The sequence below is a fragment of the Dipodomys spectabilis genome, unplaced genomic scaffold (genome assembly GCF_019054845.1).
Source record: "Dipodomys spectabilis isolate Male_0828 unplaced genomic scaffold, ASM1905484v1 ptg000096l, whole genome shotgun sequence".
Classification (NCBI taxonomy): domain Eukaryota; kingdom Metazoa; phylum Chordata; class Mammalia; order Rodentia; family Heteromyidae; genus Dipodomys; species Dipodomys spectabilis.
The window spans coordinates 3960490-3988417 of NW_024870773.1; the positions used below are offsets into that span (position 1 = coordinate 3960490).

Below are 27928 nucleotides of genomic sequence, written 5' to 3' on the forward strand. Positions count from 1 at the left end.
ATAGGTATCATCTTTATACCATTTTCTGAGATCTCAGCCCAAATGCTGTGACAAATTACTAGGATGAAAAATTGAGAGCTGGCTTGAATAAGTTCTAAGTAAAGAGAGTGAAGGTTGCGAGAGACTGTTAGAGACTTCAGTCTTTATCTATGGCTGTGTAACAGATTATCCCCCAAACACAGCAGCTTAAAACAATAAACATTGATTTTATCTGCCAGAGCCTGGAAGGCATCCAGGAGTAGCTTAGCTGAGGGAGTCTGGTTCACTGGCTGCCTAGTTTCCATCTCTGCCTCAATAGATTGCAGTCCAAAAGGCAGCCAGAGACTCAGGCGTGGGGCACGCATCTGTAATCCCAGCATTCTAGAGGCTGACGCAGAAGGATCGGAATACAAGGCCTGTCTTCCTGAGGTATGTAGAGGAATGTTGTCTCTAAAAAAGAAAAGCCATGGTACAAAGACTTTGTTAGTTTACTTTAAAAAACAGTTTACTAATTAAAATGTAATTTTTAATTTAAATTTCGATAATCATTACCTATTTAAAACTGAACATTTAAAAAATATTTTATTGTTACTTCAAAGGTGATGTACAGAGGGGTTACAGTTACATAAGTCAGATAAAGAGTACATTTCTTTTTGAACAATGTCATCCCTTCCTTCCTTCTCTCAGTTTTTTCCTTTCCATCCCCACCCACAAATTGAATAGCTCATATTCAACATCGTGTCTAGTGGGCACCACTGCTGCATTTGTTCACCCTTTGTTCCTCCATTTCTGTGCCCCCCCAAGACAGATAAACAAACAAGACAAAAGGAAAAGAAAACAAAAACAACAAAGGAAAAACCTCTTGTTTCCATTTTCTGGAATTCATTTAGGTATATATTATTTTATATGACCAGAGGCACATAGACATTGTGCCTTTGTGTTCCTTCCCTAAGCATATCCTCCTTTGGTCTCACTTGATGTGAATGCCTACAATCTGAAATAATTTATCTTGTCCTGTAGTATTTTAGATCCAGCTTCTGCATATGAGGGAACTCATGTGCTGTTTCTCTCTCTCAACTTGGCTTACCCCACTTAACATGATTTGTTCTAGGTCCATCCATTTCCCGGTGAATGATGTTTTATTCTCTCTAATGGCTGTGTAAAATTCCATCCGAATATTTTGGATCCACTGGTCTACTGTAGGGCATCTGGGCTGTTTCCACAACTTGGCTATTGTGAATAGGGAAGCGATGAACATGGATGTGCAGGAATGTGGAAGTTCTAGGAGTGGTATGTCTGGGGTGTAGGAAAGACCTATGCTTAAATATTCTGAAGAACCATTAGACCTCATCCAGAGTGGTTGTACTAGTTTACATTCCCACCAGCAGTGCAGTAGGGTTCCTGTTCCCACATCCCTGCTTAAAACTGAACATTTTAAATCCATTCATATACTTAAGAATTTATATATGTTCAAGCACACATGACAGTATACGAAGATAAATCTTTTGTACTTTTCAAATTCTTAATTTCTTACTACGTATTATTAATGCATAGTAACGGTTCAAATCAATGGAATTCACTGATATTTCCACACATGCATAAGATCATGCATTCATAGCATTCATTCACCCTTATTTCACCCTCTCTCTGCCCTTCCCTTTTCCTCTCTTCCTCTTCCTCTCTCACCACCGCCAACATCCTCCCCCCCCAATTTCCTTCCAAATCCCTGATCATCTCTCTTCTACTTTCAGGCTATTGCTTTTTTATTGTTTCATTTTGTTTTAGTTACCACATGTGAGTCAGAACATGAGATACTTGTCTATGCCTGGCTTATTTCACTTAACAGAGATGATTATGCATATATATACATATATATGTAAATATATACTTTTAGTTTTTTGAAGAGTCTTTGTAATGTTTTCCATAGTGGCTATACTAACTTACATTCCCACCACAAGTATGTACATGTTATGAGTTACTTCTCTACAACCGTGTGTGTGTGTGTGTGTGTGTGTGTGTGTGTGTGTGTGTGTGTATGAGAGAGACAGAGAGAGAAAGAGAGAGACAGAGAGAGACAGAGGGAGAGACAGAGAGAGACAGAGAGAGATATGCTGGGAGTGAACCCAGGGACTCAAGCATGTTTGAAATACATCTTTCCATGCTCTCCTGTCCTGCCCTACCTTGCTAGAAACATGCTGTTAGTCTAATGGAGCTACCTTTAAACACAGCGGTCTTCTGCTGATTTGAAGTTTCTTTTGTTGTCTTCTTTTTTCTCTCTCTCTCTTTTTTTTTTCAGACATCAGTAGTTTATTGTTTAGTCCAAACACATTCAAAATGGAAACTCAAAAGAATACTTTCCACCTGGAACAAACTAGATTCTACTAGCATATAATGCTTAAGACATTACAGCAATAAAGATGGTAATCCATTGTCTTCTATACCTACTAAAGCCAAGATGGTAAAGCCAATTTGGTTGCAATAGTGTTGTAAGGATAGAATATTACCATCAAAACATAAAATAAAATCAGCAATTAACAGTAAATGGTGAATGAACATTTTACTGTTTCACTAAAAAGGGGACAAAATGTTAAAAGTCCACAGTACTGCAGGTGAGCAATCACCATGTAAACTTCTCCATACAATGTTTTAAATGTTTCATCTGTGGTATTGTAAGACTGAAGCTGAATGTCTCTTTGCTCTAATTTTCTATTACACTTAACATTTGTCCTTTCTTTTGGTGCCAGACAATTTTCATGGGTTACAGGGCAATATCCTGGATTGGAAATGTGTGTGTATGTGTGTGCGTGTTTATGGGCACTTACACATACATACACATGGTCTTGCACATTTTCTTTTGTTGTCTTCTACTTAATAGTTTGACTATAAAATGTTATACTGAGGCTCTCTTTTGGTCGTGTCTATTTGGGTTCTGTACCTGGGTAATTTATATCTTCTCCAAGATTGGAAGGTTTTCTGCTATTATTTCATAAAATAAGTGTTCTTTGTTCTTTCCCTTTATTTCTTTCCTTTGGTGAAGAAGTAAAGTTTATACGAATGTGTAAACTTTGAATGCTGTGCTCTTTGTTCTTTCTCATTTTTTCTTTATTTCTTTCTGAAGATGATATTTGATATTTCAAAATGCCTATCTTCAAACTCTGCTATTCTTTATTATCTTTTTTTGGGGTTGGTCATGGGGCTTGAACCCAGGGCTTGGGCGCTGTTCCTGAGCTTTTTTGCTCAAGGCTAGTACTCTACCACTTTGAGCCACAGTGCCACTTCCAGTTTTTTGGTGGTTAATTGGAGATGAGAGTCTCACAGACTTTTCTGCCTAGGCTGGCTTTTAGATCTCAGCCTCCTGAGTAGGTTGGATTACAGGCATATACACTGGCACCCAGCTAAACTTTGTTATTCTTTCTTCTGCTTGATCTACTCTATTGTTGAGGCTTTTGACTGGTTTCTTATCTAACTTAATTGAGTTATTCATTTCCAAGACTTCTCCTGGGCTCTTTTTCTGCTTAAAGTTTTGGGACTTTGCAAAACTTACAATAATTCGTGATCTATATTCACCAACCTTTTCAGAAATCTGTGTTAAAACAAGCCTGTAAAGCCAGGTGGCTCACATCTATAATCCTAACTACTCAGGAGGCTGAGATGTGAGGATCGAAGTTCAAAGCCAGCCTGGGCAGGAAAATCTGTGAGACTCTTATCTCCAATTAACCATCAGAAAACTGGAAGTGGTGCTGTGGCTCCAGTGGTTACGTGCTTGCCTTGAGCTGAAGAGCTCAGGGACAGTGCCCAGGCCCAGAGTTCAAGCCCCATGACTTGGAAAAAAAATAAAATAAAATAAAAAAATGACAAAAACAAACAAAGCCTGTAGCTTTCGGGACAGAAGAATTATCTTCTGCCCTTCAAAATGGAGGTCTCTTGTGGATTGGTATTAGACTTTACCATAACTGTATAGAGTTACAGTGGCATGGTGAGGGAGAATGAAATGCCAAGAATACTTAAAATGTAGGATAGAATGAGCTATGCAAAATGTCTATATTTTTTTAAAATACTTTTTGCCACACTGGAGATCAAACCCAGGGCCTTAAACATATGGTGAGCCACACACCACCTCCCGCTCTCTGCTTTCTTAGTTACCTGGATATTTCCCTCAAAGCATTTCTTTGACTACATTCTGCAAATGTTGATACTTTTTACTTACATTCTTTCATTTGAACCCTTATTTCCTTTGTAATTTTCTTTGGGCCCTTAGATTATTCTGAGCTGCATTTAATTTTCAAATATTTGTGAGTTCCTCCTTATCTGATGATTATTCATTTATCACTTAATTTTACTGACATCAGATAGCATGCCCTTTATTATTTCCATGTTTTAAAATGCATTGAAGCTTTATCTAGCCTAGCTTATACATGGCTCACCTCTTCCCAGCCCTCTCTGTTCCTCTAACACAATCCTTTTATTATTGCCTCTGCCAGGAACAAGAAAATCAGTGCCCTAGATATCTCCACTTCATCTCTATCTGGGCCGTGAGCACTGTAGAGGCTGGAGTTCTTTTTGGTTTCATCTCCAAGAATGGATTTCACTCCTTTGTGATGCTTTCCCTGTTGAGAATGCATGGCCTCCCTGGTCAGAGCTCCACTTCAGGGACTTGACACTGAACCCAGAGCATGCCTCACCTGTGCACTCTCTCTCTCTCTCTCTCTCTCTCTCAGTCCTATTTAAAAGTAAAAGTCACAAAGGCCTCTTCTGATCACTAATTTTTTTTTGACCCAAGACCAGGACTTGAACTCAGTACCTGATGCTTTTGATTGCTGGCTAGCACTGTACCAACCGAGCCACATTTCCAACCCCCATTATTTTTATGTATTTATTCATATATTTTAAATTTCCATGTGTTTAATATTCTGTAAGTAGTTGTTCAAAGGGATTTCAGCTCAACAGGTCAGCTTATGAATATAATGCATCTTGGTCAATGTTGCTTCTCCCATCGTTTTCTCCCATCTCCTCTCCCACCTCACTCTCCTGAAGAGGGCTAGTGGGCACTGGTGGCGCATGCCTGTCATCCTAGCTACTCAGGAGGCTCAGATTTGAGGATCTCAGTTCCAGGCCAGCCTGGGGAATAAAGTCCATTAAGAGTCTTATCTCCAATTAACCATCAAAAAATCAGAAATGAAACTATGGCTCATAGCGGTAGAGTGCTAGCTTGGAACAAAACAACAACAACCACCACCAAAAAGAAAAGTTCAGGGACAGCACCCAGTCCCTGAGTTCAAGCACCGTGACTGAAAAAAACGTTCTCTACGTTCATTCTCTCACTCAGGACCTCTCTCAGCCCCCCAGCATTCGTCATCTGCAGTTCATTCAGTGACCCTCAGATACAATGTGACCTACATTTGTATTCACTGGCAATCTTGGTTTCTGGTGCATTCACTTCCTGGTACATAGTAGTTGCTCTGTTAACACCGGGGAGGTCATGCATGCCACATTGACTGGCATTTACCTTCCTTGCCTTGTGGTTCCATTTGCCAGCATGTCTTTGTGCTCGTGTGTGTGTGTGTGTGTGTGTGTGTGTGTGTGTGTGTGTGTGTGCTGGGACTTAAACTCATAGCCTTGAGCTCTTTTTCACTCAAGACTAGTGTTCTACCACTTGAACCACATCTCCACTTCTGGCTTTGTGTATGTATGTGTATGTGGTTTGATTAGAGAGAAGAATCTCACTGACTTACCCAGGCTGGCTTCAAACTGAGATCCTTAGAACTAGTAGCTAGGATTATAGACGTGAGCCCCTGTGTTCCTCTCACATCTTCTATGTCTTTGTTTGTTTGTTTGTTTGTTTGTTTTTGGTTTTTTTGGGTCCGGTCACGGGGCCTGAACTGTGGGCCTGGGCGCTGTCCCTCAGCTCTTCAGCTCAAGGCTAGCACTCTACCACTTGAGCCACAGCGCCACTTCCGGCTTTTTTCTTTTTGCTTATGTGGTGCTGAGGAATCGAACCCAGGGCCTTGAGCATGCAAGGCAAGCGCTCTACCACTGAGCCACCTTCCCGGCCCTCACATCTTCTATGTTTTATGTGTGCTTTCAGGCCTAAGTCAAGAATTAATTTCCCTCTGGTCCCCTTCTGGGTTTTATGTCCACAAGAACACTGTAAAGTTCTTAGGTCTCTGTCAGATGTTATGGAATTCAAATTAATTATCAAGGACTAAGCTTCATTAGTCCCTGGCTTAATCTGCCTGGTGATTCAGAAAGATCCCTCAGCAGGCACTACTCATGCTCCAGGGGGTCTCAGACACAGTTGATTGTGCTAGAAGCTTTGCCCGTCATGTGGTATTGGAAGACAGGCCTCAGAGTTGGATGTCTGAGCACCAAGAAAGAAGAGAACTCGGTTCTTGAGCTGATTCACGCAGTTTAAGTATGCTTTCAGTAGATTCAATTGGCCTTGTGCTATTGGAAGCAAAGAATGTTATTTTTTTTTCCTTCGTTGGTTTTTATTGCATTAGATCATGTTGTTTTAACCTAAGGGCCTCAGGAAGTATAGAGTAAATTGGAACACTCAATCAAATGAAAAAAGCACATTTATATTGAGTTCGAGCTGGTGGTTCTCTAATGCTAAAAGTTCAAGTTGACATTCCAGACTGAGCTGGCAATACTGTTAGCCCATAGCAAGACAGAGAAAGAGAATGTCTGACTTCAGCACACATGTTGGAACTTGCATGACTCTAAAAGCAAATGAACTTGTGACAACCTAGGTTTTTGTGTGTTTGGTTGTTGTTGTTGGTGGTGGTGGTGGTGGTGGAGTGTGTGTGTGTGTGTGTGTGTGTGTGTGTGTGTGTGTGTGTGTGTGTGCTGTTTTTGGTTTTTTGTTTGTTTGTTTGTCATCCAAGACTAGGGCTGAGGCATGCTTTGGCGGGCACTCAATGAGCTGAGCCACACCTCCAACCCCTGTTCTTTAGCTTTTCACTCAAGCCTAATGTTCTAACACTTGAGCCACAGCTCTACTGTCAGTTCTTTTGGTGATTAATTGGAGTAAGTATCTGCCTTCTCAACGAGCTCTTCTTGGAATAGACCAATAGCCTGAGAACTAATGGCTTCCTCACCAGTGCTGATGAATTGGGGGAGGAGATGGCTGTTCTCATGCAAGGATGGGGGTTCTGGGGCCTAGAGGCCTTTCAGGCATGAATGGAATGGCACTGGGCATTATCTGTATGGTGGGTTCCTTTGTTTTGTTTTTTTCCCCAGTAACCCAGAGAACTTGACCAGGGAATCTAGACCACCTCAATATAAAGAATTAAGTGATGCTATTAAAATGTTGTCTGTGGAACAAACCAAGTATCAACATACAATTGTGTTTGGAGAGTTGGACTGTGTGTATGGGAGGTTGGGGTGGACGGGAGCAGTTGTAGGGCTTAAACTCAGGGCCTAGGCACTGTCCCCAAGCTCTTCTGCTTGAGGCTAACGCTCTACTGTTGTGAGCCGCCACCGATCTACTTATGGTTTTCTAGTGGCTAAGTGGAGATAAGAGTCTTACAGGGGCTGGGAAGGTGGCTCAGTGGTAGAGTGCTTGCCTTGCATGCATGAGGCCCTAGGTTCAATTCCTCAGCACCACATAAGCAGAAAAAGCCAGAAGTGGTGCTATGGCTCAAGTGGTAGAGCAATAGCCTTGAGCTGAAGAGCTGAGGGACAGCGCCCAGGCCCAGAATTCAGGCCCCGTGTACTGACAAAAATAAATAAGAAAAAAAGAGAGAGTCTTACAGACTTTCCTGCCCAGGACGGCTTTGAACCACGATCCTCAGCCCTCAGCTTCCTGAATAGCTAGGGTTATAACTGTGAGCCACCAGAGCCTAGCTTTTTCTTTTTTCTTCTGTTTTTTGTGCTGGTCCTGGGGCTTGAACCATGCTGGGAGCTATCTCTGAGCTTCTTTCTTGTTTAAGGCTAGTGCTCTACCACTTAAACTACAGCTCAACTTCTGGCTTTTGTTTGTTTGTAGTTTATGGGAGATAAGATTCTCAAGGACTTTCCTGCTTGGGCTGCCTTTGAACCACGATCCTTAGATCTCAGCCTCCTGAGTAGCTAGGATTATAGAGGTGAGCAACTCTGAGGTGGGCTTTTCAAGTCAGCCTCTGGCACAATCATGAACTCAGATGCAGAGCTCAGCCTCTTTCCCGCTCTTCTCTCTCTTCTTCATTCTCCGGTCTGTGATCCTGCCGATGAAACCCATCCCTCACCATGCCTCCACAGACTTACGTGATCTCCATGAGATCATTTGCTTAAGCCTTACAGTGTTCCTGGGACCTATGACTTATCACCATCATCCTCCATCGACAGATGAGAAAGTGAGGCAGAAATGTAGAATGCAGAGCAGCCGTGAGCCTACTTGGCCATTATTTTTTAAATCATACATCCTGGGCTACATGTCACTCTTGGTCCAGAGTCAAAAATTCTAGTTTTTCTTTAACAGGTGGCCAAAATGACAACCACATGTGAGAAGACTTATTCCCTAGGTACCAGTGGCTCATACTTTATGACTCTAGCTACTCAGGAGGCTGAGATTGTGAGTGTCACGACTCAAAGCCAGCCCAGGCAGAAAAGTCTTTGAGATTCTTATCTCTAACTATCCAGAAGTCAGAAGTGTAGCTCTGTCTCAGGTGGTAGAGTGCTAGTCTTGAGCACAAAAGCTCAGGGACAGGTCCTGAGTTCAAGCCCCAGGATGGGCATAAAAACAAATTGGCAGTTGGCGCGAAGTCTGGCTTACTCTATGATTCGCATTGTACTCTGTTCTTTACATATAATGCCTGTATCCTTTCCTAATGACCTTGAACAGTAGTTACCTTAGGAAGACTTAAAGACTTTAAGATCAGGTCTATCACAAACCAAACAGCCCCATTCCACTTATTGTTATTAAGGAAGAAAAGGAAGCAAAAACACTTTAAGCATCACAGACTAGCCTGACGCTAGCCATGCGGGGCGGGGGAGAGTAAGGGAGCCAGGACATGGTGCCCAGGGGTGCGCATGCTCAACTGCTCAAGGCCACGGTGATGTGATGTCTAGGACTCTGCACACCGACTGCTCGAGGCGTGGGGTGGGATGCAGAGCCTCTGTGGGAGGAGGCCTTGGCTCTGATCGCCTACCCAGGTTCTTTTTCTGCTTTCCCTGGTGCAGCAAATTTACAATCTCTTGGGCTATCTTGGGAAATGGAGGGGAGCTTGGTGCCCCCTGCAGAGCTCAAGGCCAAAGGCTGTCCAAGTGTGGTCTCCAGTCAGCATCATCAGCCCCCCTGGGAACTCCTGAGACATGCCAATTCTCAGGACCTATGTCTGACCCACTGAATTAGACACTCTGGGGACGCGCTCACAGATTGGGTTTTCATTAGCTCCCCACATGATTTGATCCATGCTGTGTGAGAAGCTTTTAACAAGGTCCTGGCGCCGCCATGGAGCCCACAGTAAAGGCCTTAATTCAGCAGCCAGCTCCTCGTCCTACAGACTGGGAGCCAGCGCTGCAAACCAAGCTCAGCATTCTCCAATTCTCAGGGTGGCTCTTGAGAAGCCATTTCTCAGGCCAGTTGAACCTGAGAATTCTTTAGTCTGGGGAGGTTCAAAGAGATGGGATCCAAAGCCAGGCTGAGAGCTGGAGTCAAGGCGACTCAGATCAAGCCAGGGGGCAAGCATGGCTCACACCTGAAATCCTAGCTACTCAGGAGGCCATGATTTGAGCATCTTGGTTCAACGCCAGACCGAGCAGACAAATCGAAGAGACTCTAATCTCCAATTAACTAGCAAAATGCCAGAAGTGGAGGTGGGTTCAAGTGGTCATGTGCCAGCTGTTAAAAGACTAAAGGAAAGTACAAGGTCCAGAGTTCAAACCCCAGTACTGGCACATACACACAAGAATGACTCAATCCAATGCTCTTACTTCTGTGTCATTTGTGTCCCTTTTATCTAGAACAAGAAGCCCCCTGCAGTTGCTGATCGCAGAGAAGCTTCTTGTTGAGAGAAGCAAGGTTAAGTTGAGAAGCTGGAGGAGGATGGAGGCAGAGGAGAGGGCCCTGGAGAGTCCTGGCTGCTTTCCTTGGTCTTGCTCCATGAGATAAAGTTACCTAGGTTTCCCATCCGCAGTCTCTAAAATGGAACCAGGTCTGGACTCCGTTAGCCCAAGATGTCTCTCCTGTGCATGCCACGTCCCCAGTTGGTGGGAGAAATCCACGTTGATCTGAAAGCAGTCATTCCTGCTGCCTTAATGAAGACTGGAGATCATGGTCAGGGCCCACGATTTCCCACATATCATTTTGTCGAGGAAAAAGCCAAGTTCTAATGGCCTCAAACCTTGATCCTCCGAATCTCACAAGTGTGCGCTATCAATCCCCTGCCTTGGAAAGTTGAAGTCAATCAAAAACGGTTTGTGGATTTGTAGAAACAACCCACACCTTTTGATCTTAGAGATTAGTTTGTTTCCATTACAAAATGTTTTGTCTAATAAAGAAATGTTGTCAGCAGAGTATGAGCAACTCCATTCTGGTAGGAGTTTAGAAGGCTGTTGTATTTAGAACAATGACCCTGGACCCCCACAACTTAAAGGGAATGTATATAGATGCCTTGTCTGCATCTTATGCGAGGAGGAAATCTTGCCCATTATTTCCCAAAGCTCTGAAGAAAGTCTGGGAAATAGGCTCACAGTTCTCTTTTACTGAGACTGTTGCAAGACACTAAAACACTCATTAAAATAACTAATGAGTCTCAATGTTCCTTAGAGTGACCTTGCTTCATGTAGCAACAGCAGCAGCCGATTCCTGCATGCTCTACTTGGCTTTCACCACAAGAGGGCGGAAGAAGCACACTATGGCATCTCTCCCTCCCTTCTGCAGGGGATGTATCTTCATAATTCCTCTGGAAAAACAAAGTTGCCAATAGGTGCCAAAGTCTCAGTGTTGGCTTAAGAAAGATAGTTACCCTGGTAGGGTTGGAAGAATTGTTGTCCTGTAGCCCAGAATGGGCTGAAATGATTCTCCTGCTTCAGCTGCCTGAGTTGCCAGGACTGCAGGACTGGCTCCTGGTGAGACTTTTAGTCATCAAAAATCTAGAAGTGGAGAAGTTTTTCTAGTGGTAGAGTTCCAAACTGGAACAAAAAGTCTAAGAGAGAGTGTCCTGGCCCTGAGTTCAAAGCCCAAATACCCATTACCAACACACACACACACACACACACACACACACACACACAGAGGAAGGAGGACAAGGAAAGAGGAAAGTAGGAAGATAAACCAAACCTTTGTAAGAGCCCCATATATACCCATAGATACGGATGGTGCATTCCAGAATAATTTGCTCTAAGCGGTGTCCTGCAGAATACTAATCATCTTGGGTTGGACTTTTCACTCTTACTGGCACCAAGATGCCCAGCCAAATATTTGCATTATTGTATGAGGGCCTCGAACTTGACTTTGCCAGGCGGGTGCTCTACCACTTGAGCCATGCCTCTTCAGCCTTTTTTTTTTGGCTTTCATTATTTATAGATTAGGGTCTCAAGGTTTCAAGGGTGATTTTTGCCTGGATTGGGAGATAGATTGGACCACAGGCATGCACCTCGATGCCTGACACCTCACATCCTTTTTTTTTTTTTTTAAGAGCTACAGCTTCTGAAGAAAATGTGAGGTCACATGACTGCTTTTAAAAGGCTTGGATTCTTAGTAACCCCAAATAAATAATCGATAACAGCAAATGATCGATGTTTAGATAGATGATAGGACACGTGGACAGACACAAGCAGATAGATAGATAGATAGATAGATAGATAGATAGATAGATAGATAGATAGATAGATAGATAGATGATAGATATTGATTGAGTTTGGTGGACGGTTGCACGCATGGATGGACGGAGGACAGACTCACCGACAGAGCGAACAATCTCATACTCCCCCCACCCCCCGGTTTTAGGATTAGAGGGCGTGTGGTAAAGCAGAACCGAGTGCACAGTACCTCCTTGGTGCAAGGCTAGGACCAGCACAGTGCACCTGAACCGGGGCGCTGCGCAGCCGGCCCGCCGGCCCGGAGCTCGCACCGGAGCCGGGCGGGCCGGGCGGGGCGGGGCGGACCAGCCCCCGAGGGCGTGGACTGGGCGGGAGGGGCCGGGCGCGGGCGTCTGGGGCTCGGCAGAGTGATGTAAAGCAGAGCGGAGCTCCTTGGCGCCTCGGCACCATTACCTTCAATTATAATAATTGGTGCCTCTCTCCAGCGCTCGCGTTTCCCCCGGGGGATCTCGCTCTCCCTCTCCATCCCCGCGCGCGCGCGCTTGGCTCTCGGCTCCCGGCCTGGCTCCCGGCCTCGCTCTCCTGTGGGTCGATCTCTGTCAGGGGTGGGTTGGGGAGGGGGGGTCCCTAAAACTGATCTTAGTAGGCCAATGTCAGGGAACCGAAATGGCACTCGGCTACCTTTTCTATTTTCAGTGGCGTTTATTTTATTATGAGTATCTGCAAATACTTACCTTCTTGGCATCCCAATAAACCGGGGGCGCATAAAACCTGGAGTCTGTTCTCCAGAAACTTCCTGCATCAGTCCACATGCAAGATTCCCCTCTGGGCTACTACCAAAACTTGTTTCCATCTAGCCACTAATCTCTTCGCACTTTATTTTCTGATTAACTTTGGACTCAATCTGAGTGTGTGTGTGTGTGTGTATGTGTGTGTGTGTCCATGCATATATGTGTGTGTGTGTGTGTGTGAGACTTGAACAGAGCTTTTTTGCACTCTTGCTTATCTTTTTCCCTTAAGGCTGGTACTCTACCACTTGAGCCACAGCTCCACTTCCAGGTTTTTTTGGTGGCTTATTGGGAACAATATTCTCGCAGGCTTTTCTGCCCAAGGTGAAACATCAAACTGGGATCCTCAGACCTCAGACTCCTGAGGAACTAGGATTCCAGACGTGAGCCACCAGTGCCCAGCTAGGAATTTCAGATCTGAAAAGGCATTATCACTGATGAAGCACAAAAACATAAACTCTTTTCTCTGCATCGTTTGCATTTATCAGGAGCTGAAAGTCACCTGTTTCCAGGAAAATCAATCTTCACGAATAATTTAAACAATTAAGGGAAAAAAAACAAAGGAATATCAGTTATCCTTTCCCATCACCACCACCCCCCGCCCCCACTACAAACTTAACCTTCAAATTAAGAAGTCCAGTACTAGAGGTAAAGCCCAGTAGTTAAGCTTTTGCCTAGCATGAAAGAGGCCCTGGATTTGACTGACAGACAGATACACACACACACACACACACACACACACACACACACACACACATTTATTTCACTTAAGTAATAAATTAGGCATTCCCCTAGAAGGCTGGTGGGTTCTAGGAATGTGGAGGCCTTGAATCCAAAGAGTTGATCATCTGCAGACAATGTTCCATGGAAAGTAGCTAATCAGCATGCTATTAGAAAAAGCTTCTAGACAAGGAAGAGTAAGCCACATCAGATCTGCCCATGGCATTGAATGAGGGCAAATGATGCTAGAATCCCGTTGAAGGGTGGTGGTGTCTTCTTGTTCCCTAGATTCCAGCTAGGAATCTATACCAATTTGTCTGGGCTGATTCTTGGATTATCACCAGTACTGGGAACAAACCTTTGCTGGCAAGACTCAAGGCTGCCTGTCAAGAGATACCATCAGCCATCAGCGTGCCCAGGCTGGAGGCTGGATTGGGGAGGTGGTGATGTTTGCTTTTCAAATCTTCAGCTCCAGGGAGAAGAAAAATCTGAAAACCACCTGGGAAGTCTTAAAGCCATTCGAGATGTACTCAGTTAATTAAATGTAGCTTTGGATAAACTAAGAAAACTCACTCATAGCTGAGCATCGATTGCTCATGTCTGTAATCCTAGCTACTCAGGAGGATGAGATATGAAGATCACAGGCAGGAAATTCTATGAGACTCTTATCTCCAATTAACCACTAAAAAATCCTGAAGTAGAGTCATGGCTCAAGTGGTAGAGGGCTAACCTTGAGCAGAAAAAGCTCAGGGACAGTGCCCAGGCCCTGAGTTCACCCAGAACCAGCACATACACACACACACACACACACACACACACACACACACACAACAGACACACAACACAGGAAGAAAGCTCACATTTCTATAGGATTTCATAGTTAACAAGACTTGCATCAGGACCTGCTGGTACTGTGCTGGCAATCTTTGAGACAGGAAGGCCATGTTTGGCTGCTTTTTTATTCTTTAACAAGTCAGGAAACTGAGCCTTTGGCTCATGCCTGTAATCCTAGCTACTCAGGAGAGTGAGATCTGTGGATCAAGGTTTAAAGTCAGCCCCCAGAAGGAAAGTCCATGAGACTCTTATCTTCAATTAATCACCAAAAAGTCAAAAGGAGATCTGTGGTTCAAGTGATATACCACCACCCTTGAGTGAAAAAGCTAAGGGACAGTACCCAGGCCCTAAATTTAAGCATCAGTACTGGCAAAAATAAAGTAGTAAACAGAGCACGCACACACACTGAACTTATATGTATGCTCTATCAGTCAATGTGGTTTTTTATAGGCAAAATGATTGGTTCTCCCTCTGCCTCCATTTCCTTTCGTGTGGGAGCATGGGGTGTTAGGGAGTGGATGTAGGAGTGTCTGGGACTTGAATTCAAGGCATTTATCTAGGTGCAGTCAATTTGTTTTTTGGCCACAGGTCTACTTTTGTTTTTTTGCTGGTTAATTGGACATAAGAGCCTTATCAAGTTTCCTCTCTGGGTGGCTTGAATCTTAATCCTCAGATTTTAGCCTCCTGTGTAGCTAGAATTACAAGTGTGAACCACTAGTGACCAGCTAGTTTTAATACTTCATCTACAGAGGTACATCATTTCCATTCAAAAGCCACTTGTTGACATTAATCCATTCAAAGAAGAATTGATCCTTGACTAGGACCACAATGTAAAAAGCAGCATACAGAATAGAATCATAGAGTTGTTTTCTGACACACACACACAACCCTCCTCTTCTTTTTGCTGGTCTAGGGCTTGAATTCTGGGTTTGGGTACTGTCCCTGAGCTTTTGTGCTCAAGGCTAGCACTCTACCACTTGAGCCACAGTTCTACTTCTGCCTTTTTGTTGGTTAATTGAAAATGAGAGTCTCACAGACTTTTCTGCCCAGACTTGCTTCAAACAAACCATAATCCTTAGATTTCAGCCTCCTGTTTAACTAGGGTTACTACAGATGTGAGGCAAAAGCACCTGGGTCCTCTTTCTTTTTATATTTCTTTTTCTATAGACATGACTTTGTGAATGGAAATTGACCAATGAATGAAACAAAAAGGTGTGGGATGAGAACAGGATCATCCTGTCACATGACACTAGAGATGTGTTCTTTTGTTGTTGTTGGTGGTGGTGGTCGTGGGGCTTGAACTCTGGGCTTGGGCTCTGTCCCTTAGCTCTTCAGCTCAAGGCAAGAGCTCTACTGCTTGAGCCACTGTGCCACTTCTGGTTTTCTGGTGGTTTATTGGAGATAAGAGTCTCACGGACTTTCCTGCCTGGGCTGGCTTTGAACGTGATCCTCAGATCTCAGCCTCCTGAGTAGCTAGGATGACAGGTGTGAGCCACTGGTGCCTGGCTAGAGATGTGTTCTTGCATTAGGAATTCATTATCTCTGCAGAGTCTACAGACAAGGAAAAGTTATAAACTGTGCACACAGTGTTGCTGCTTTAGAAAGCTTTGATTTCCCTGTGATTTTGTGAGGAAGAGCCAGAGGCATGAGTGAGGCTGAGAAGATGGGCCTGAGGAAAGAAGTGACTGCTTTGGCCTCTTGGCTGTAAGGTTGATGCATTTCACTTATGGATTAACTACACATTGACAAGGCAATGCCATTTGCTCTTAGCCATCCCATAAATGCAAATTATATTTATGGAAAAACCAGGGTGCTTATTCACCCCCCAAATGCTACAACTCATCTTTCTCTTGTCAACTAAAAAGACAGAACTGTCAAGACTGTGATCTGTTAAAGATAATGCACAGGGACAAAATGGCCTTGGATGCTGGAATGTCTTCACTCTATAAGATGCTTTTGTCTTTAATTGGCTAGATCAAGTTTATTTTAGATGATAGCAAAACTCAAGTGATAAAAACTCTTGTATATCAATTTGGAGAAACAACTTTAATGCATTCAGTAATCTTTTTCTGCATTGGGAAGTTAACTTTGTATAGAGAGGACCTGCCCACATCTTCTTACATGATCTTTTTGGCTCATAGCCTTGTAATCAGCAGCCATGTTTCATATCAGTCAGGACTCTACTCTAGTTGAATAGAACATAAAATGAACATTTTTTTAGGATGGTCTTTCCATTAGCTGAACATCAATCAACAGATTCTTCTTAGGAACTAGGAATTGAAAAACTAAAAGACTGGAGTAGAGGCTGGGAATGTGGCTTAGTGGTAGAGTGCTTGCCTAGCATGCATGAACCCTGGGTTCCATTCCTCAGTACCAAATAAATAAGATCTGGAAGTGGCACTGTGGTAGAACACTAGCCTTGAGCAAAAAGAAGCTCAGGGACAGTACCCAAGCCTTGAGTTCAAGCCCTAGGACTGGCAAATAGAAAAAGAAAAGACTAGAACAACAACAGAAGACAAAATCTCTTGAACTTCCTTTCTATGGAGAAGGGCTAATTATTAGCTTAATTATAAGAGAGCCAAGACGAGAAAAAAAAAATTTTAAGAAAGAATGAGGCTTGGAGTGGAGAAACAAGGTAACCCTGAGAAGAGAACTCACATCTTCTGGTTTTTAGTCAAGAAAAGCTAGCTTCTGGAGATGATTCCTTTGTAATGCTTATAAATTCCCAGTGTTGCATCTTTCCAATAAAACATTGAATCTGCACAACAAATCCTTTCCAAATTGGCTAATCTTTAGAAGATCTCTCTTTCACTTATTTACTTACTTATGTATTATTTTAATTTTTATTTGTGTGTGTGTGTATGCATGCGTGCGCGCGTGTGCATGTGCGCTGGTCCAATGGCTTGAACTCAGGGCCTGAGCACTGTCCCTGAGCCTTTTTTTGCTTAAGACCAGCACTCTACCACTTCAGCCACTTCTTTCTGGTGATTGATTAGATGTAAGGGTCTGGAACACATTCCTGCCTGGGCGGCTTCAAGCTGTGATCTTCAGCTCTCAGCCTCCTGAGTAGCTAGGATTACAGGTGTGAGCCATGGGTACCCACCCCCACCCTCTTCCTTTTAATTAAACAAATCTGACTAATAATGTACTCTGCCTATTTTAATTTATTTTTAAAAATAACTTTGAAATGAGAGTAAAAATATAGGTAAATGACACCAGTTGTGAATGAAACAGTAGAAAGTTGTGTATAAAGGAATTCAAAGCAGAAGAGATACTCATTTGTTAGGTAACCAAATAGAATAATGGAAGATTACTGAATTTGAAAACAGTTCATTAAAAATACTTGCCTTGCTTGGCACCAGTGGATCATGCCGATAATTCTAGCTACTCAGGAGGCTGAGATCTAAGGATCACAGTTCAAAGCCAGCCCAGGCAGGAAAAGTCTGAGAGACTTTTTTTTTTTTTTTTCCTGTTTGTGGGGCTTGAACTCTGGGCCTGGGCGCTGTCCCTCAGCTCTTCAGCTCAAGGCACTTCAGCACCACTTCCAGTTTTCTAGTGGTTAATTGGAGATAAGAGTCTCAGGTACTTTCCTTGCCTGAGCTAGCTTTGAATTGTGATCCGCAGATCTCAGCCTCCTGAGTAGCTAGGATTACAGGCTTGAGTCACCTTCGCCCAGCTTGAGAGATTCTTTTATCTCCAATTAACCACTAAAAAGCCAGAAATGGAGTTGTGGCTCAAGTGGTAGAGTGTTAGCTTTGAGCACAAAGTCTCAGGAACAGCATGCAGGCCCTGACACAAAAGAAAAGAAAAGAAAAGAAAAAAGGAAGGAAGGAAGGACGGAAGGAAAGAAAGAAAGAAAAGAATTCCTTTCATAAGAAAATAAAGAGCTGGTGGTAAGAAATGTATGCATTATCCTGCCCATGTAATTGTAACCCCTCTGTACAGTATGTTCTCAAATAAAATAAAATTAAATTAAAAAAAAAAGAAAAAGAAAAGAAAAAAAAAAAAAAAGAAACACAACTGAGAATAACACTGAGTTGCACAGTGATAAAGTTTCTTCCTCTGCTTTTCAACTCTTCTGATTTCTTCATTGTATTAGCTCCTGCAGAGCTAATATACTGATAAGAATTTTGTGGGAGGAGGCTGCAATGCTTGGTAAGAAATGTAGGCATTATCCTGCCCATGTAATTGTAACCCCTCTGTACAGTATGTTCACAAATAAAATAAATTTTAAAAAAAAAGAAAATAAAGAGCTGGGCGCTGGTGGGGGACAGTGCCCAAGCCAAGAGTTCAAGCCCCATGACCGACCAAAAAAAAAAAACAAAAGAAAAGAAAAGAAAACAAGAATAAATTGTCCACTTAGTAAATGATTTTATTATTTGAATTCAAGTATATAAGGAAATTAGATTTTTACTATACTCTTTCTTCCCTCTAATTTTTAACCTACACTTAGAAAAGTAGTCATTGAATTATGTACAGAACACAGTAATTTTCTTTAAGAGTCTTAAAACTGAATTAAAATTGTTGCCTATTCTCCTGACTATTGATATGGCCTTCTTACTGACATATTATCCTGAAACCAATTTTGATTTTCTACATTGCTTCAAACCCTCATTCACTTAGTTCAAAAGTCTATGCCTGCCCTGAAACCATTAAAATACAGACTTGTTTCACTGAAACCTAATTTCCAGTCATTTTGAAAGTTGTCCATTCGTAATAGTAATAATCATTTTTAAAAACCAAAGTAGTTAAAATGATTGCCTGAAGAATGGATGGCAAGTTCTTATTCTGAATTGTTAAGCCAATATATATGGAATGGCAAAAGTAAATATTAGTTCAATGAAACACAAGTGTCTCAGTTTGGGTCCGTTGGGTTACAAGCTAAAGAAGCCTAGTGAAAGAGGAACTTACCGAGATTGCTGAGTTAACCTTAAGGTCGGAAGTGGAGACAAGTGACTACAGATCCATTTGGATTTCAACCTTTGCTCCCTGCACATCCTTCCTTTCTTTGCAGACAGATGAACTGTGGCTGTGCCCTGCTCCCTCCATTTGTGCTTCTCTCTGTGACATTGTTTCTTGAGATTGGTCAGCCTCTCTGTCCAAGCAGAATCTACTTGGCTTCCTGATGTCCTGTGACTAGCTAGGGTACCCAGTAGAGTCTCCTAGTCTGGCTGCTAATGTTCATTCCAGCGATAGGGAACTCTAACTGGATGTTAATTCTTACTATAATACAACTTGAATCAACTTTCATCCCCTAGACTCTTTAACATTAACCAAGTATTTATCTATATCAAAGGCAAATATGGTTATTTTCTGGTACCTGTTGGTCTATTCTTACTCCCTATTTTATGCTCCAACCTCAAATAATTAATCACCTGTAAAACCATCCCGTATTTACCACTCCTAATTTCACGCCTATGTCCTCCTTTATACTCTTTAGAAGCGAGCCTTGATCACAGCTTCTGGTGGACCTGTCTGGATTTCTTTACTATCCTTAGCCTCCACCATGAAGTCATGCGCCTACGTTCTGTATGCCTCATGACTTCATGGCGCATAGTTTTCTAAGGTCTTTTGATTCCAGTTTCTGATTCACTGTCTAGATTCTGCCATAATTCCAGGCAACTGGTGAGAACTGCAAAGTAATTAAATGATCTTTCACTGGGGAAGATTTTGCTGTATTCTAAACTTGGTAGCTTTCAATTTTCTGGTTAGCTAATAATTGACTATGTAAAGTTAACACAGTGTGTCATTACCTGAACTGTCTAGTTTGCAGAGTGGCTTGGAATTGTTCACTAGCTAAAAAGTTCTAATCCAGTTTCTTCCTCAGGACTGTTAAGTCTCTTCCTGGATAAAGGCGTGCTGTTTACTCCCCTTTTCTCTTAACACTTCCGTGGCCCATGGTGCCTGTCTGCCTTTGGATTCGATTCTAATGGAGCAAAGCCGTAGTCCGGTTCCGAGTTAACGAAACTCTGCCTATTAACAGTACTTTTCAGAGATAATCCCATTAACTTCCTCGCAGCTCTCCGGGGTTAAAACTACTAGGTTAGGCGTGCGGAGAGACCTATTCTTCTTCGGTTCAGGCTTCCTCGTCGTGGGGAAGGGGGTCCCCCAAGTTGGGGGACCCGGGTGCTCGCTAAAGCAAGCGGGGGGGGGGGGGGGGTTCGGCCACCGAACCACCTGCCTTCCCCCCCCCCCCCCATTCCAGTCCTTATTCTTAGCCAAATTAACTTCCGAACTCAGTCCCGAAGGAGGTGGTGACTTGCGGTCTCCCACCTTGGCGTGAAATCATCTGGTCTTTCTTCCCTTCCCCCAAAACAAGTAGCGACAGGTTGGCTGACCCTAGAAGGGGCTTTGCAAATGGCTGACCTTTGCTGAATCTCCTCTTGGGGGGAGAGGATGCGAGGAAAGAGCGTCCCCCCCCCCCCGCCCCCCGACGCTCAACTGCTCCTCTCCATAAACCAACAAAAGCCTGCCCCCCTCTCCCCTCCCCCTCCGCCCCCTCCCCTCTCCTATCCCCCTCCTCTCCCCCCCTCCCCGCCCCCTCCCCCTCCCCCCGCCTCTTCCCCCCTCCTCTCCCCCCTCCCCGCCCCCTCCCCCGTCCCCGCCCCTCCCCTCCCCCCGCCTCTTCCCCCCCCGCCCCCTCCCCCGTCCCCGCCCCTCCCCCCGCCTCTCCCCCCCCTCCCCGCCCCCTCCCCCTCCCCCCGCCTATTCCCCCCTCCCCCGCCCCCTCCCCCGTCCCCGCCCCTCCCCTCCCCCGCCTCTTCCCCCCTCCCCGCCCCCTCCCCCTCCCCCCGCCTCTTACCCCCTCCCCCGCCCCCTCCCCCGTCTCCGCCCCTCCCCTCCCCCCGCCTCTTCCCCCCTCCCCCGCCCCCTCCCCCCTCTCTCCCACCCCCCCCACCCCGGCCCCTCCGGCTCGCAGGGGCCCCCGGCCCAGCCCGATCGTACCGCGGGAAGGCGCTGACACTGACCGGGGCCCCCGGCCGGCGAGTCTGCCGGTTGCTCGGGGCGGTTAATGGAGGGTCCGTCTCGGCCCGTGTCGTCTCCCTGGCGCCGGGTGCTTTTGGATTCGCTAATTTTCTCTTAAGTGTCTCTGGCCGGCGGCGGGTCCCCGGTCTGCCCGGGAGAACCTAGCGGCTCCTCCCGGTCCACAGTCTGTCTGGGCTTTATTGATCACGGGCGGCGGCTGGAGGCGGACGCGGGGGGGAGGGGGGGACCCCAGACCTGGCGGTCCCGGGCGCCCCTCCCCACCCCCTCCCCTCCCCACCCCCTCCCCGCACGCGCGGGGCTGGCCGACGCTTCCACGCCGCCCCGGGACATCCATCCCGGTCCCGATCGGCGGGGGGGGGGGGGGGGGGGGGGGGGAGGATTCCAGGACACGTGCCGGGGGGGGGGTGAAATCCAAGGGAGGTCACGTGGGTACCTTGCCAGTTTTGGGTGGAACAAAAGCAAAGCCACGTGCTGGGGTTGGGGGAGTCTGGCCTCCGGCTGAGCGGGTGGGGTCTGGACGGGCGGCGGAACCACAGGTTGGGCTCCCGAAGGTCATGCACGCTGGCCTTCGCCAGAGGGCGCGCTGGAGACGGCAGCTGCCGGGCCCGGGACAGCACCGGCGCCGCTAAGAGCCGCGGGCCAGTTCCCGCCCCCCGCCCTCGAGCCCGCGTCTGGGCACGCCCCCCCAGGCTGTGCGGCTGATTGACAAGAGCCACTTGACCAATTAGATAGCGCCGACGTCGGAGGGGGCGTGGCCCGGGGCGGGACGGCGCCCAGCCGGCTCCCCGCGCCCGGCGCTATTTACAGCGCGGGGCCGGGCTGGCCGCGGTGGGTGCCGGCTGGCGGGGCTTGCCGCGCGGCTGCTCGCTGTGCTCGCCACAGACTCCCGTGGTCTCCGCCGAGCGGTTAGGGCCAGGCACAGGGCTGCGAGGGGCGGGGGAAGCCCACCCGGGACTGCAGCAGCGCCGGCAACCTGCGTACATCCGCGGAACAGAGGGGGTCGCCGGACACAGAGTCAGAAGTTCTTCGTGGCTCCTCGGCGCGATCGCAGCCGCGTTCCATGGTCCGGCCGCGGCCCGGCCCCTCGTCCCGCCGCTGAGGGCGCCTGCCACCCGGGCAGGACCCCCTGCGCCGCGGCTCCGGGGGTCGTAGGCTGCAGCTGCGCCGCGGCTCCGGGGGCCGGCGGGACGCCGCCGCGGCCGAGGGGACGTCAATGGATCGCCACTCCAGCTACATCTTCATCTGGCTGCAGCTCGAACTCTGCGCCATGGCCGTGCTGCTCACCAAAGGTGGGTGCGGGTCGGCGGCGGGGCGCGCGGGACCCCCGAGGGCGCGGCCGGGCGCGCGTGGGTTCCGGGGCCGAGGTCGCCGCCGCCGCGGGGCTTTGGAACCGGCTGGCCAGGCCTGGTGAGCGGCGGGCGAGGTTACCTCCCGTGCCCGAGCCGCGGGTCCCCCCCTACCGGTTGCGAAGTTCTTAGAAGTCGCGGCGGTGATCTGTTCCCCGGAGCGCTGCAGGGGCCCGGGCACCCCGGGGCCGGCGATCGCCGCCGCGCCGCCGGATCGGGGCGCCTGGCGGGGGTCAGAAGTTGGCGAGCCCGCGGCGGAGCCCGGCGGGGGGACGGTCCGGCGCCGTCCATCTCCTCTCTCGGGGCGCGATGTCAAGCAGGAGACGCGGAGCCCGGCCCCGACCGCCCCGCGCCCGGGTGTCTGCGCCTGCATGTGGCGGGTGCCTTTGTGTGTTTGCGACCGACTCTAACGTGGGTCTCCGGCTTCTGAGTGTCCGAAGTTTGCCCTGGGGAGGTGTATGTGGGTGTCTGCGTGGAGCTGTCTGGATGCAGACGTCTATCTGAACGTGTGTAATCTTCGATGGTTTCTGAGTGTGTGTGTGTTACGGGAGTGTGTTATGTGGCTCTTCAGTGGGTCGGAGAAGTGGGTGCTGTTAGCGGTCCGTTTTCCACCCTTACTTGACAAACCGTACTGAAAAAGAAAGGAAAAAGCCCACGCGGGTCCGTTCCCTTGCCGGGTTCATCTTAGAAACGCCTCTGCCTTCTAGACCCCAGGCTTAAGTAGGAAACATTATTTAGCCTTTGCACCCCATACTTTTCTCTGATTGCCATGTAGCAGGCATGAGGTTAAAGGATAAGCTAACCGAGCAAGGATGAGGTGCTACAGTATTTATTTATTTTGGAAGGCAGGGTGTAATTAACCCTAAATAACAGCCCTTGCAGCCTGTAAGAGGGGAGCCTCCTGGTCCTATCAAAGGCGGGCAGAGCTGGGAGGGACTGGGGCTGACATGAAGTCACAGATACCGAAACTATGTGCCTGATAATGGTATAATTAGGGATCAGGGATTTCTGCCTGCTGCAGACTTCAAAAGCTAAAGAAGCCAGCAGTCTTTTCTGTAGCCACCTTGACTGAAGCAGACATTTTTGTTTAATCACTATGTACAGTAACTAGAAAGGGAACAAACAGAAGAGCATTGTTCCCTGTTTCAAAATACCAGTCCCCTTCTGGCCTTTTGCATGCCACAGGAAGAAACTTTACGAAACGACAGAAATACAGTTTGAATACAGTCAGACAAAAGTCCATTCTCCTTGCCGAAAAAATAGCGGCCCTAGTTTTCTTTTTTCTTTTTCTTTTTTTTTATAAGGCTTAGAACTTTCCCAGTTAACTGTCAGCATTTTAGTAGACTGTTTTCGGTCATTGAAAAAAAATGTCGTATTTTAAGTAGGCTCTCATAAACATTGAATCAACAGTCTTCTTGTGGTCCCTTTTCCTATTCTATACCTAGTCTGAGGCGAATGGTCTGAAAATGGGCTTTTCATCTGTTGTATTTCTTCTTTAAACCTGTATATGGAATTTATCCAGTTAGGGACCTGTAGGCATCATCAGCTCTGATGAATGCAAAATCTTTGCCTTGCACAAAGAATAAATTGAGCTTGGAAGGAGGCAGAGAAAACATCGCGCAGAACACCCTGCAGGGCAAGGTTCTGGAAACCCAGGCAACTAGGGAAGAGACCCTGTGGCAGCACAGATGCAGGAGCAGTTTCCACCTTTGGACTGTTTGGAGGTTGCCTGAGATCTCTGAGTTGGCTGGCTTCTCCTTGAGCTGAAGCCTTGGCAGCCTGGGTGAAAACTGAGCCCACTATGTGATAGCCTGGAATTTGGATAGATAATTAAATGAGACACCTTACTCAGGCATTCACCAGAGAGGAAGAAGAGTGAACCTGGGGATGAACCAGAGAGCCACATTCCCCTTGGAGTTTAATTTCACAGGGAAGGTGTCAGTGACTCTTGACAGATCCTCAGGTAGGGGGAACTGGGACAAGGTGTGCAAGAGCCGGAGCTGGGTGACAGTGACCAGAGGTCCCCCTCCCCCAGTCCGAGGGTCCTAGTGAGGGGGATTGTGATTGCTTTCAAATCCAGAAGTATTTATTCAACATCCAAGCCTGAAATCTCGAATTGTGCTGATGTTAACAGAGCCTTTGTAACTTTTACCAAATCAGTTTTATGAAGGAAACTTTTTTTAATTGCTTCCTGTAGAAAAATTTGAGGTTTCATTCAACCAGCAGAGGATTTTCAGTTTCAGCGGTTCCCCCTTTTAGATCACATGTTAAATTACATGTAAAACTGAGGAGGAGGAGTTAGCCTGGCAGTTTTACATTCTCTACGCCCCCCCCCCCCCCTTTTTATGACTTTCCATTTGGGCTGAAAGAAATTGACTTTGGCAAGCCAACCACTAATTGTAAACTGCCCAGTTCCTGTTTTACAATATACTGACTAAAAGCTCCTCGGCATGAAAAGATCTTTATAGGCAAAGTTTGCCTTTTCTCGAGAGGTTGCAAATAGCTGCCCAGTTTCATAGTTTTAAAACCCCTGACCTGAGCAATTTCTAGATTGTTGTGTTTCTAGTTAATAACTTTATAAGGTGTTAGTTCAAGCTCTTAAATCTTGGCTCAGTCCTTCGGGATAGTAAACAATTCAGTAGTTCCGATCAAATATTTATACTGACGAAACCCCAAAGCCCAGCAGTTTTATGTTGTATGGTTATGCAGGATTAAATGATTAAAATGAATAAATACATGATTTACCTTCTGGTAGGAGAAATGACAGTGATGGCTTGCTTTCCTTCTAAAACCCAAAGTATTTTTAATTAGTCTTCCTTCATCAGCAGTGTGCTGTTGGAATTCATACATTCCTAGAATTGTATTTTAAAATCACTGCAATTTAAGCACTGATTGTTTTCAGGGCATTTCCCGTCTTAGCCTTCAGCTGGATTCATCCAAAATTAAGTGTCTTTGAATTGGGGGATTTAGTGATTTCTATCTGGTCACCTGATGTTGTGCCTCTTTGTTTTTCAGGAGAAATCCGATGCTACTGTGATGCTGCCCACTGCGTGGCCACTGGTTACATGTGTAAATCTGAACTCAGTGCCTGCTTCTCTAGACTTCTTGATCCCCAGAACACAAACTCCCCACTCACCCACGGCTGCCTGGACTCCCTTACAAGCACAACAGACATCTGCCAAGCCAAACTAGCCCAAAACCACTCGGGCAGCACCATGCCCACGTTGGAATGTTGTCACGAAGACATGTGCAATTACAGAGGCCTACATGATGTTCTTTCTCCTCCCAAAGGCGAAGCCTCAGGTAGGTGGAAAGCTGTTCTTAAACACCACTCCCTCCCTGCCTGGCCTGCCTGATAGACCTGTGACAGCCACGACTTTGTGTGTCTGCTATTGATTTTGTTGTTAATGTAATTAGAGACAGCAGAGGGAGAAGCATGGCTGGCTGCAAAGATGCATCTCTATTGAGTGGCTTTTATGTCTGCCTAAGCATTAGATGTCTGTCTACATAATAGGTTTTGCCTGTTATTTCAACATTTTGAATACATTAAAATAACCATTAAGTCTTAGTAATGACAGCTTCTAAATAAACATGTTTGTAAGCTTCTTTGGGTAGTTTTACAGCTATCTTTATTTTCCCAATATTGTATATTGAATTGCAGGGAGCTTTTAAAAAAAAAAAAACAGGTGTTTTTTTTTGTTTGTTTTTTTTCTTGTTTTGTGCTGATATTAGGGCTTGTGCTGATATTAGGGCTTGAACGCAGAACCTGTGTTCTTGCTTAGCTTTTTCCAATCAGGGCTGGCACTTTTACCACTTGAGCCACAGCTCTACTTTTGGTTTATAGCTGGTTAATTGGAGAATAGAGTCTCCTAGATTTATCTGCCTTCCTTTGCTTTGAACTGGGATCCTCAGATCTCAGTCTCCTGAGTAGCTAGGATTAAAGGTATAAGCCACTGTTGCTCACCTTGAAGAAATTTCTTCTTAATCTGAGGGCTGGTGGCTAATGCCTGTAATCTTAGCTACTCAGGAGGCTGAGATGTGAGGATCTCCATTCAAAACCAGCCCAGGCAGAAAAGTCCCTGTGAGGCTCTGATCTCCAATTAACCACTCAAACCAGAAGTGGCACTGTGGTTCAAATGTTAGAGTGTTAGCCTTGAGCACAAAGAGTCCCAGGGACAGTGCCCAGGCCCTGAGTTCAAGCAGCACAACTGACCAAATGAAAAATTCTTCTTTAAAAATTGAGTGGAGCTCCAGTAGCTCAGGAGGCAGAGATCTGAGGATTGCAGTTCAAAGCCATCCCAGGCAGGAAACTGTGAGACTGTAGTCTACAACAAACTACTTTAAAAAAAACCCAAAAGTGGTGCTCAAGTGGTAGAGGGCTCACGTTTAGCAAAAGAAGCTCAGGGACAGTGTCCAGGCCGAGTTTAAGCACCAGGACCAGCAAATAAAAAAATGGATGGTCGATTAGGACTGTGTCCACCAAGGTGAAGGCACCCCAAGGATTGATCGTTTTCTTTGTGCTCTTTTAGGACAAGGAAACAGATATCAGCATGATCGCAGCAGAAACCTGATCACCAAAGTTCAGGAACTAACTTCCTCTAAAGAACTGTGGTTCCGGGCGGCAGTGATAGCAGTTCCTATTGCTGGTGGGCTGATTTTAGTGTTGCTCATCATGCTGGCCCTGAGAATGCTCCGAAGCGAGAACAAGAGGCTACAGGACCAGCGGCAACAGATGCTCTCCCGTTTGCACTACAGCTTCCATGGACACCATTCCAAAAAGGGACAGGTTGCAAAGTTAGACTTGGAGTGCATGGTGCCTGTCAGTGGACAGGAAAATTGCTGTCTGACCTGTGACAAAATGAGACAAGCAGAGCTCAGTCAGGATAAGATCCTTTCCTTGGTTCACTGGGGCATGTACAGTGGTCACGGCAAGCTGGAATTCGTATGACGGGAGTCTTAACCTGTACTGAACTTCTTTCTTGAAGGTCTTTTGAGTTCTGCTGGACAGGAGCACTTTATTTGAAGTCAAACAAACTCATGGAATGAATCATCTTGTGAGACAAAATGACCTCTGCAAACAGCATCTTGGATATTTCTTCTGAAGGATTATTTGCACAGACTTGAATACAGTCAGATGTATTATTTGCTTTAACATTATTAAAAAAGGCAGAGAAGACTATGTACACACTTGCCAGGGTTATGTACGTCCAAAGGAGCTGGAATGGAGTACCTAAATAAACTCAATGTACTCTGTGGAAGCTCCTACATCTTGATTTATTATTGTAAAGATTTTAAAATATATTTTTTTCTTTCACCTGAAATTTAGTGGTGTCTTTCCTAAATTAAAAACTGAAATGGGGGGAAAAAAAGCCTCTGGGAGAACAAGGAGTGTACAGTTCAGTGGTGGAGCATTTGCCTAATAACATGAGGGAGGCCCTTAGTTTGGAATTAAAACCCAAACAAGAAAGTAAATGAAAATGTACAAGAGTACACATTAACTAACAATGTAAATGAAATTCAAGCTCAGTTGTT

The 27928-nt window shown here is 45.8% G+C and overlaps 1 protein-coding gene across 1 annotated transcript; it reads left to right on the plus strand.

Annotated features, from left to right (window-relative positions):
- The first annotated feature begins 22230 nt into the window (after positions 1-22230).
- Bambi (BMP and activin membrane bound inhibitor) lies at positions 22231-27717 on the plus strand. Its single transcript, XM_042686300.1, has 3 exons — positions 22231-22339; positions 25412-25699; positions 26926-27717. The coding sequence occupies exons 1-3, from the start codon at positions 22264-22266 to the stop codon at positions 27342-27344; spliced, it is 783 nt and encodes a 260-aa protein (XP_042542234.1). The 5' UTR covers positions 22231-22263; the 3' UTR covers positions 27345-27717.
- Positions 27718-27928: the final 211 nt, after the last annotated feature.

Bases quoted from the DNA above. Each gene is read 5' to 3' on its own strand.
- Bambi (XM_042686300.1), top strand. From the start codon at position 22,264: ATGGATCGCCACTCCAGCTACATCTTCATCTGGCTGCAGCTCGAACTC. The intron at 22,340-25,411 runs GTGGGTGCGGGT...TTTGTTTTTCAG, and splicing joins GGCCGTGCTGCTCACCAAAG to GAGAAATCCGATGCTACTGT. The intron at 25,700-26,925 runs GTAGGTGGAAAG...GTGCTCTTTTAG, and splicing joins TCCCAAAGGCGAAGCCTCAG to GACAAGGAAACAGATATCAG.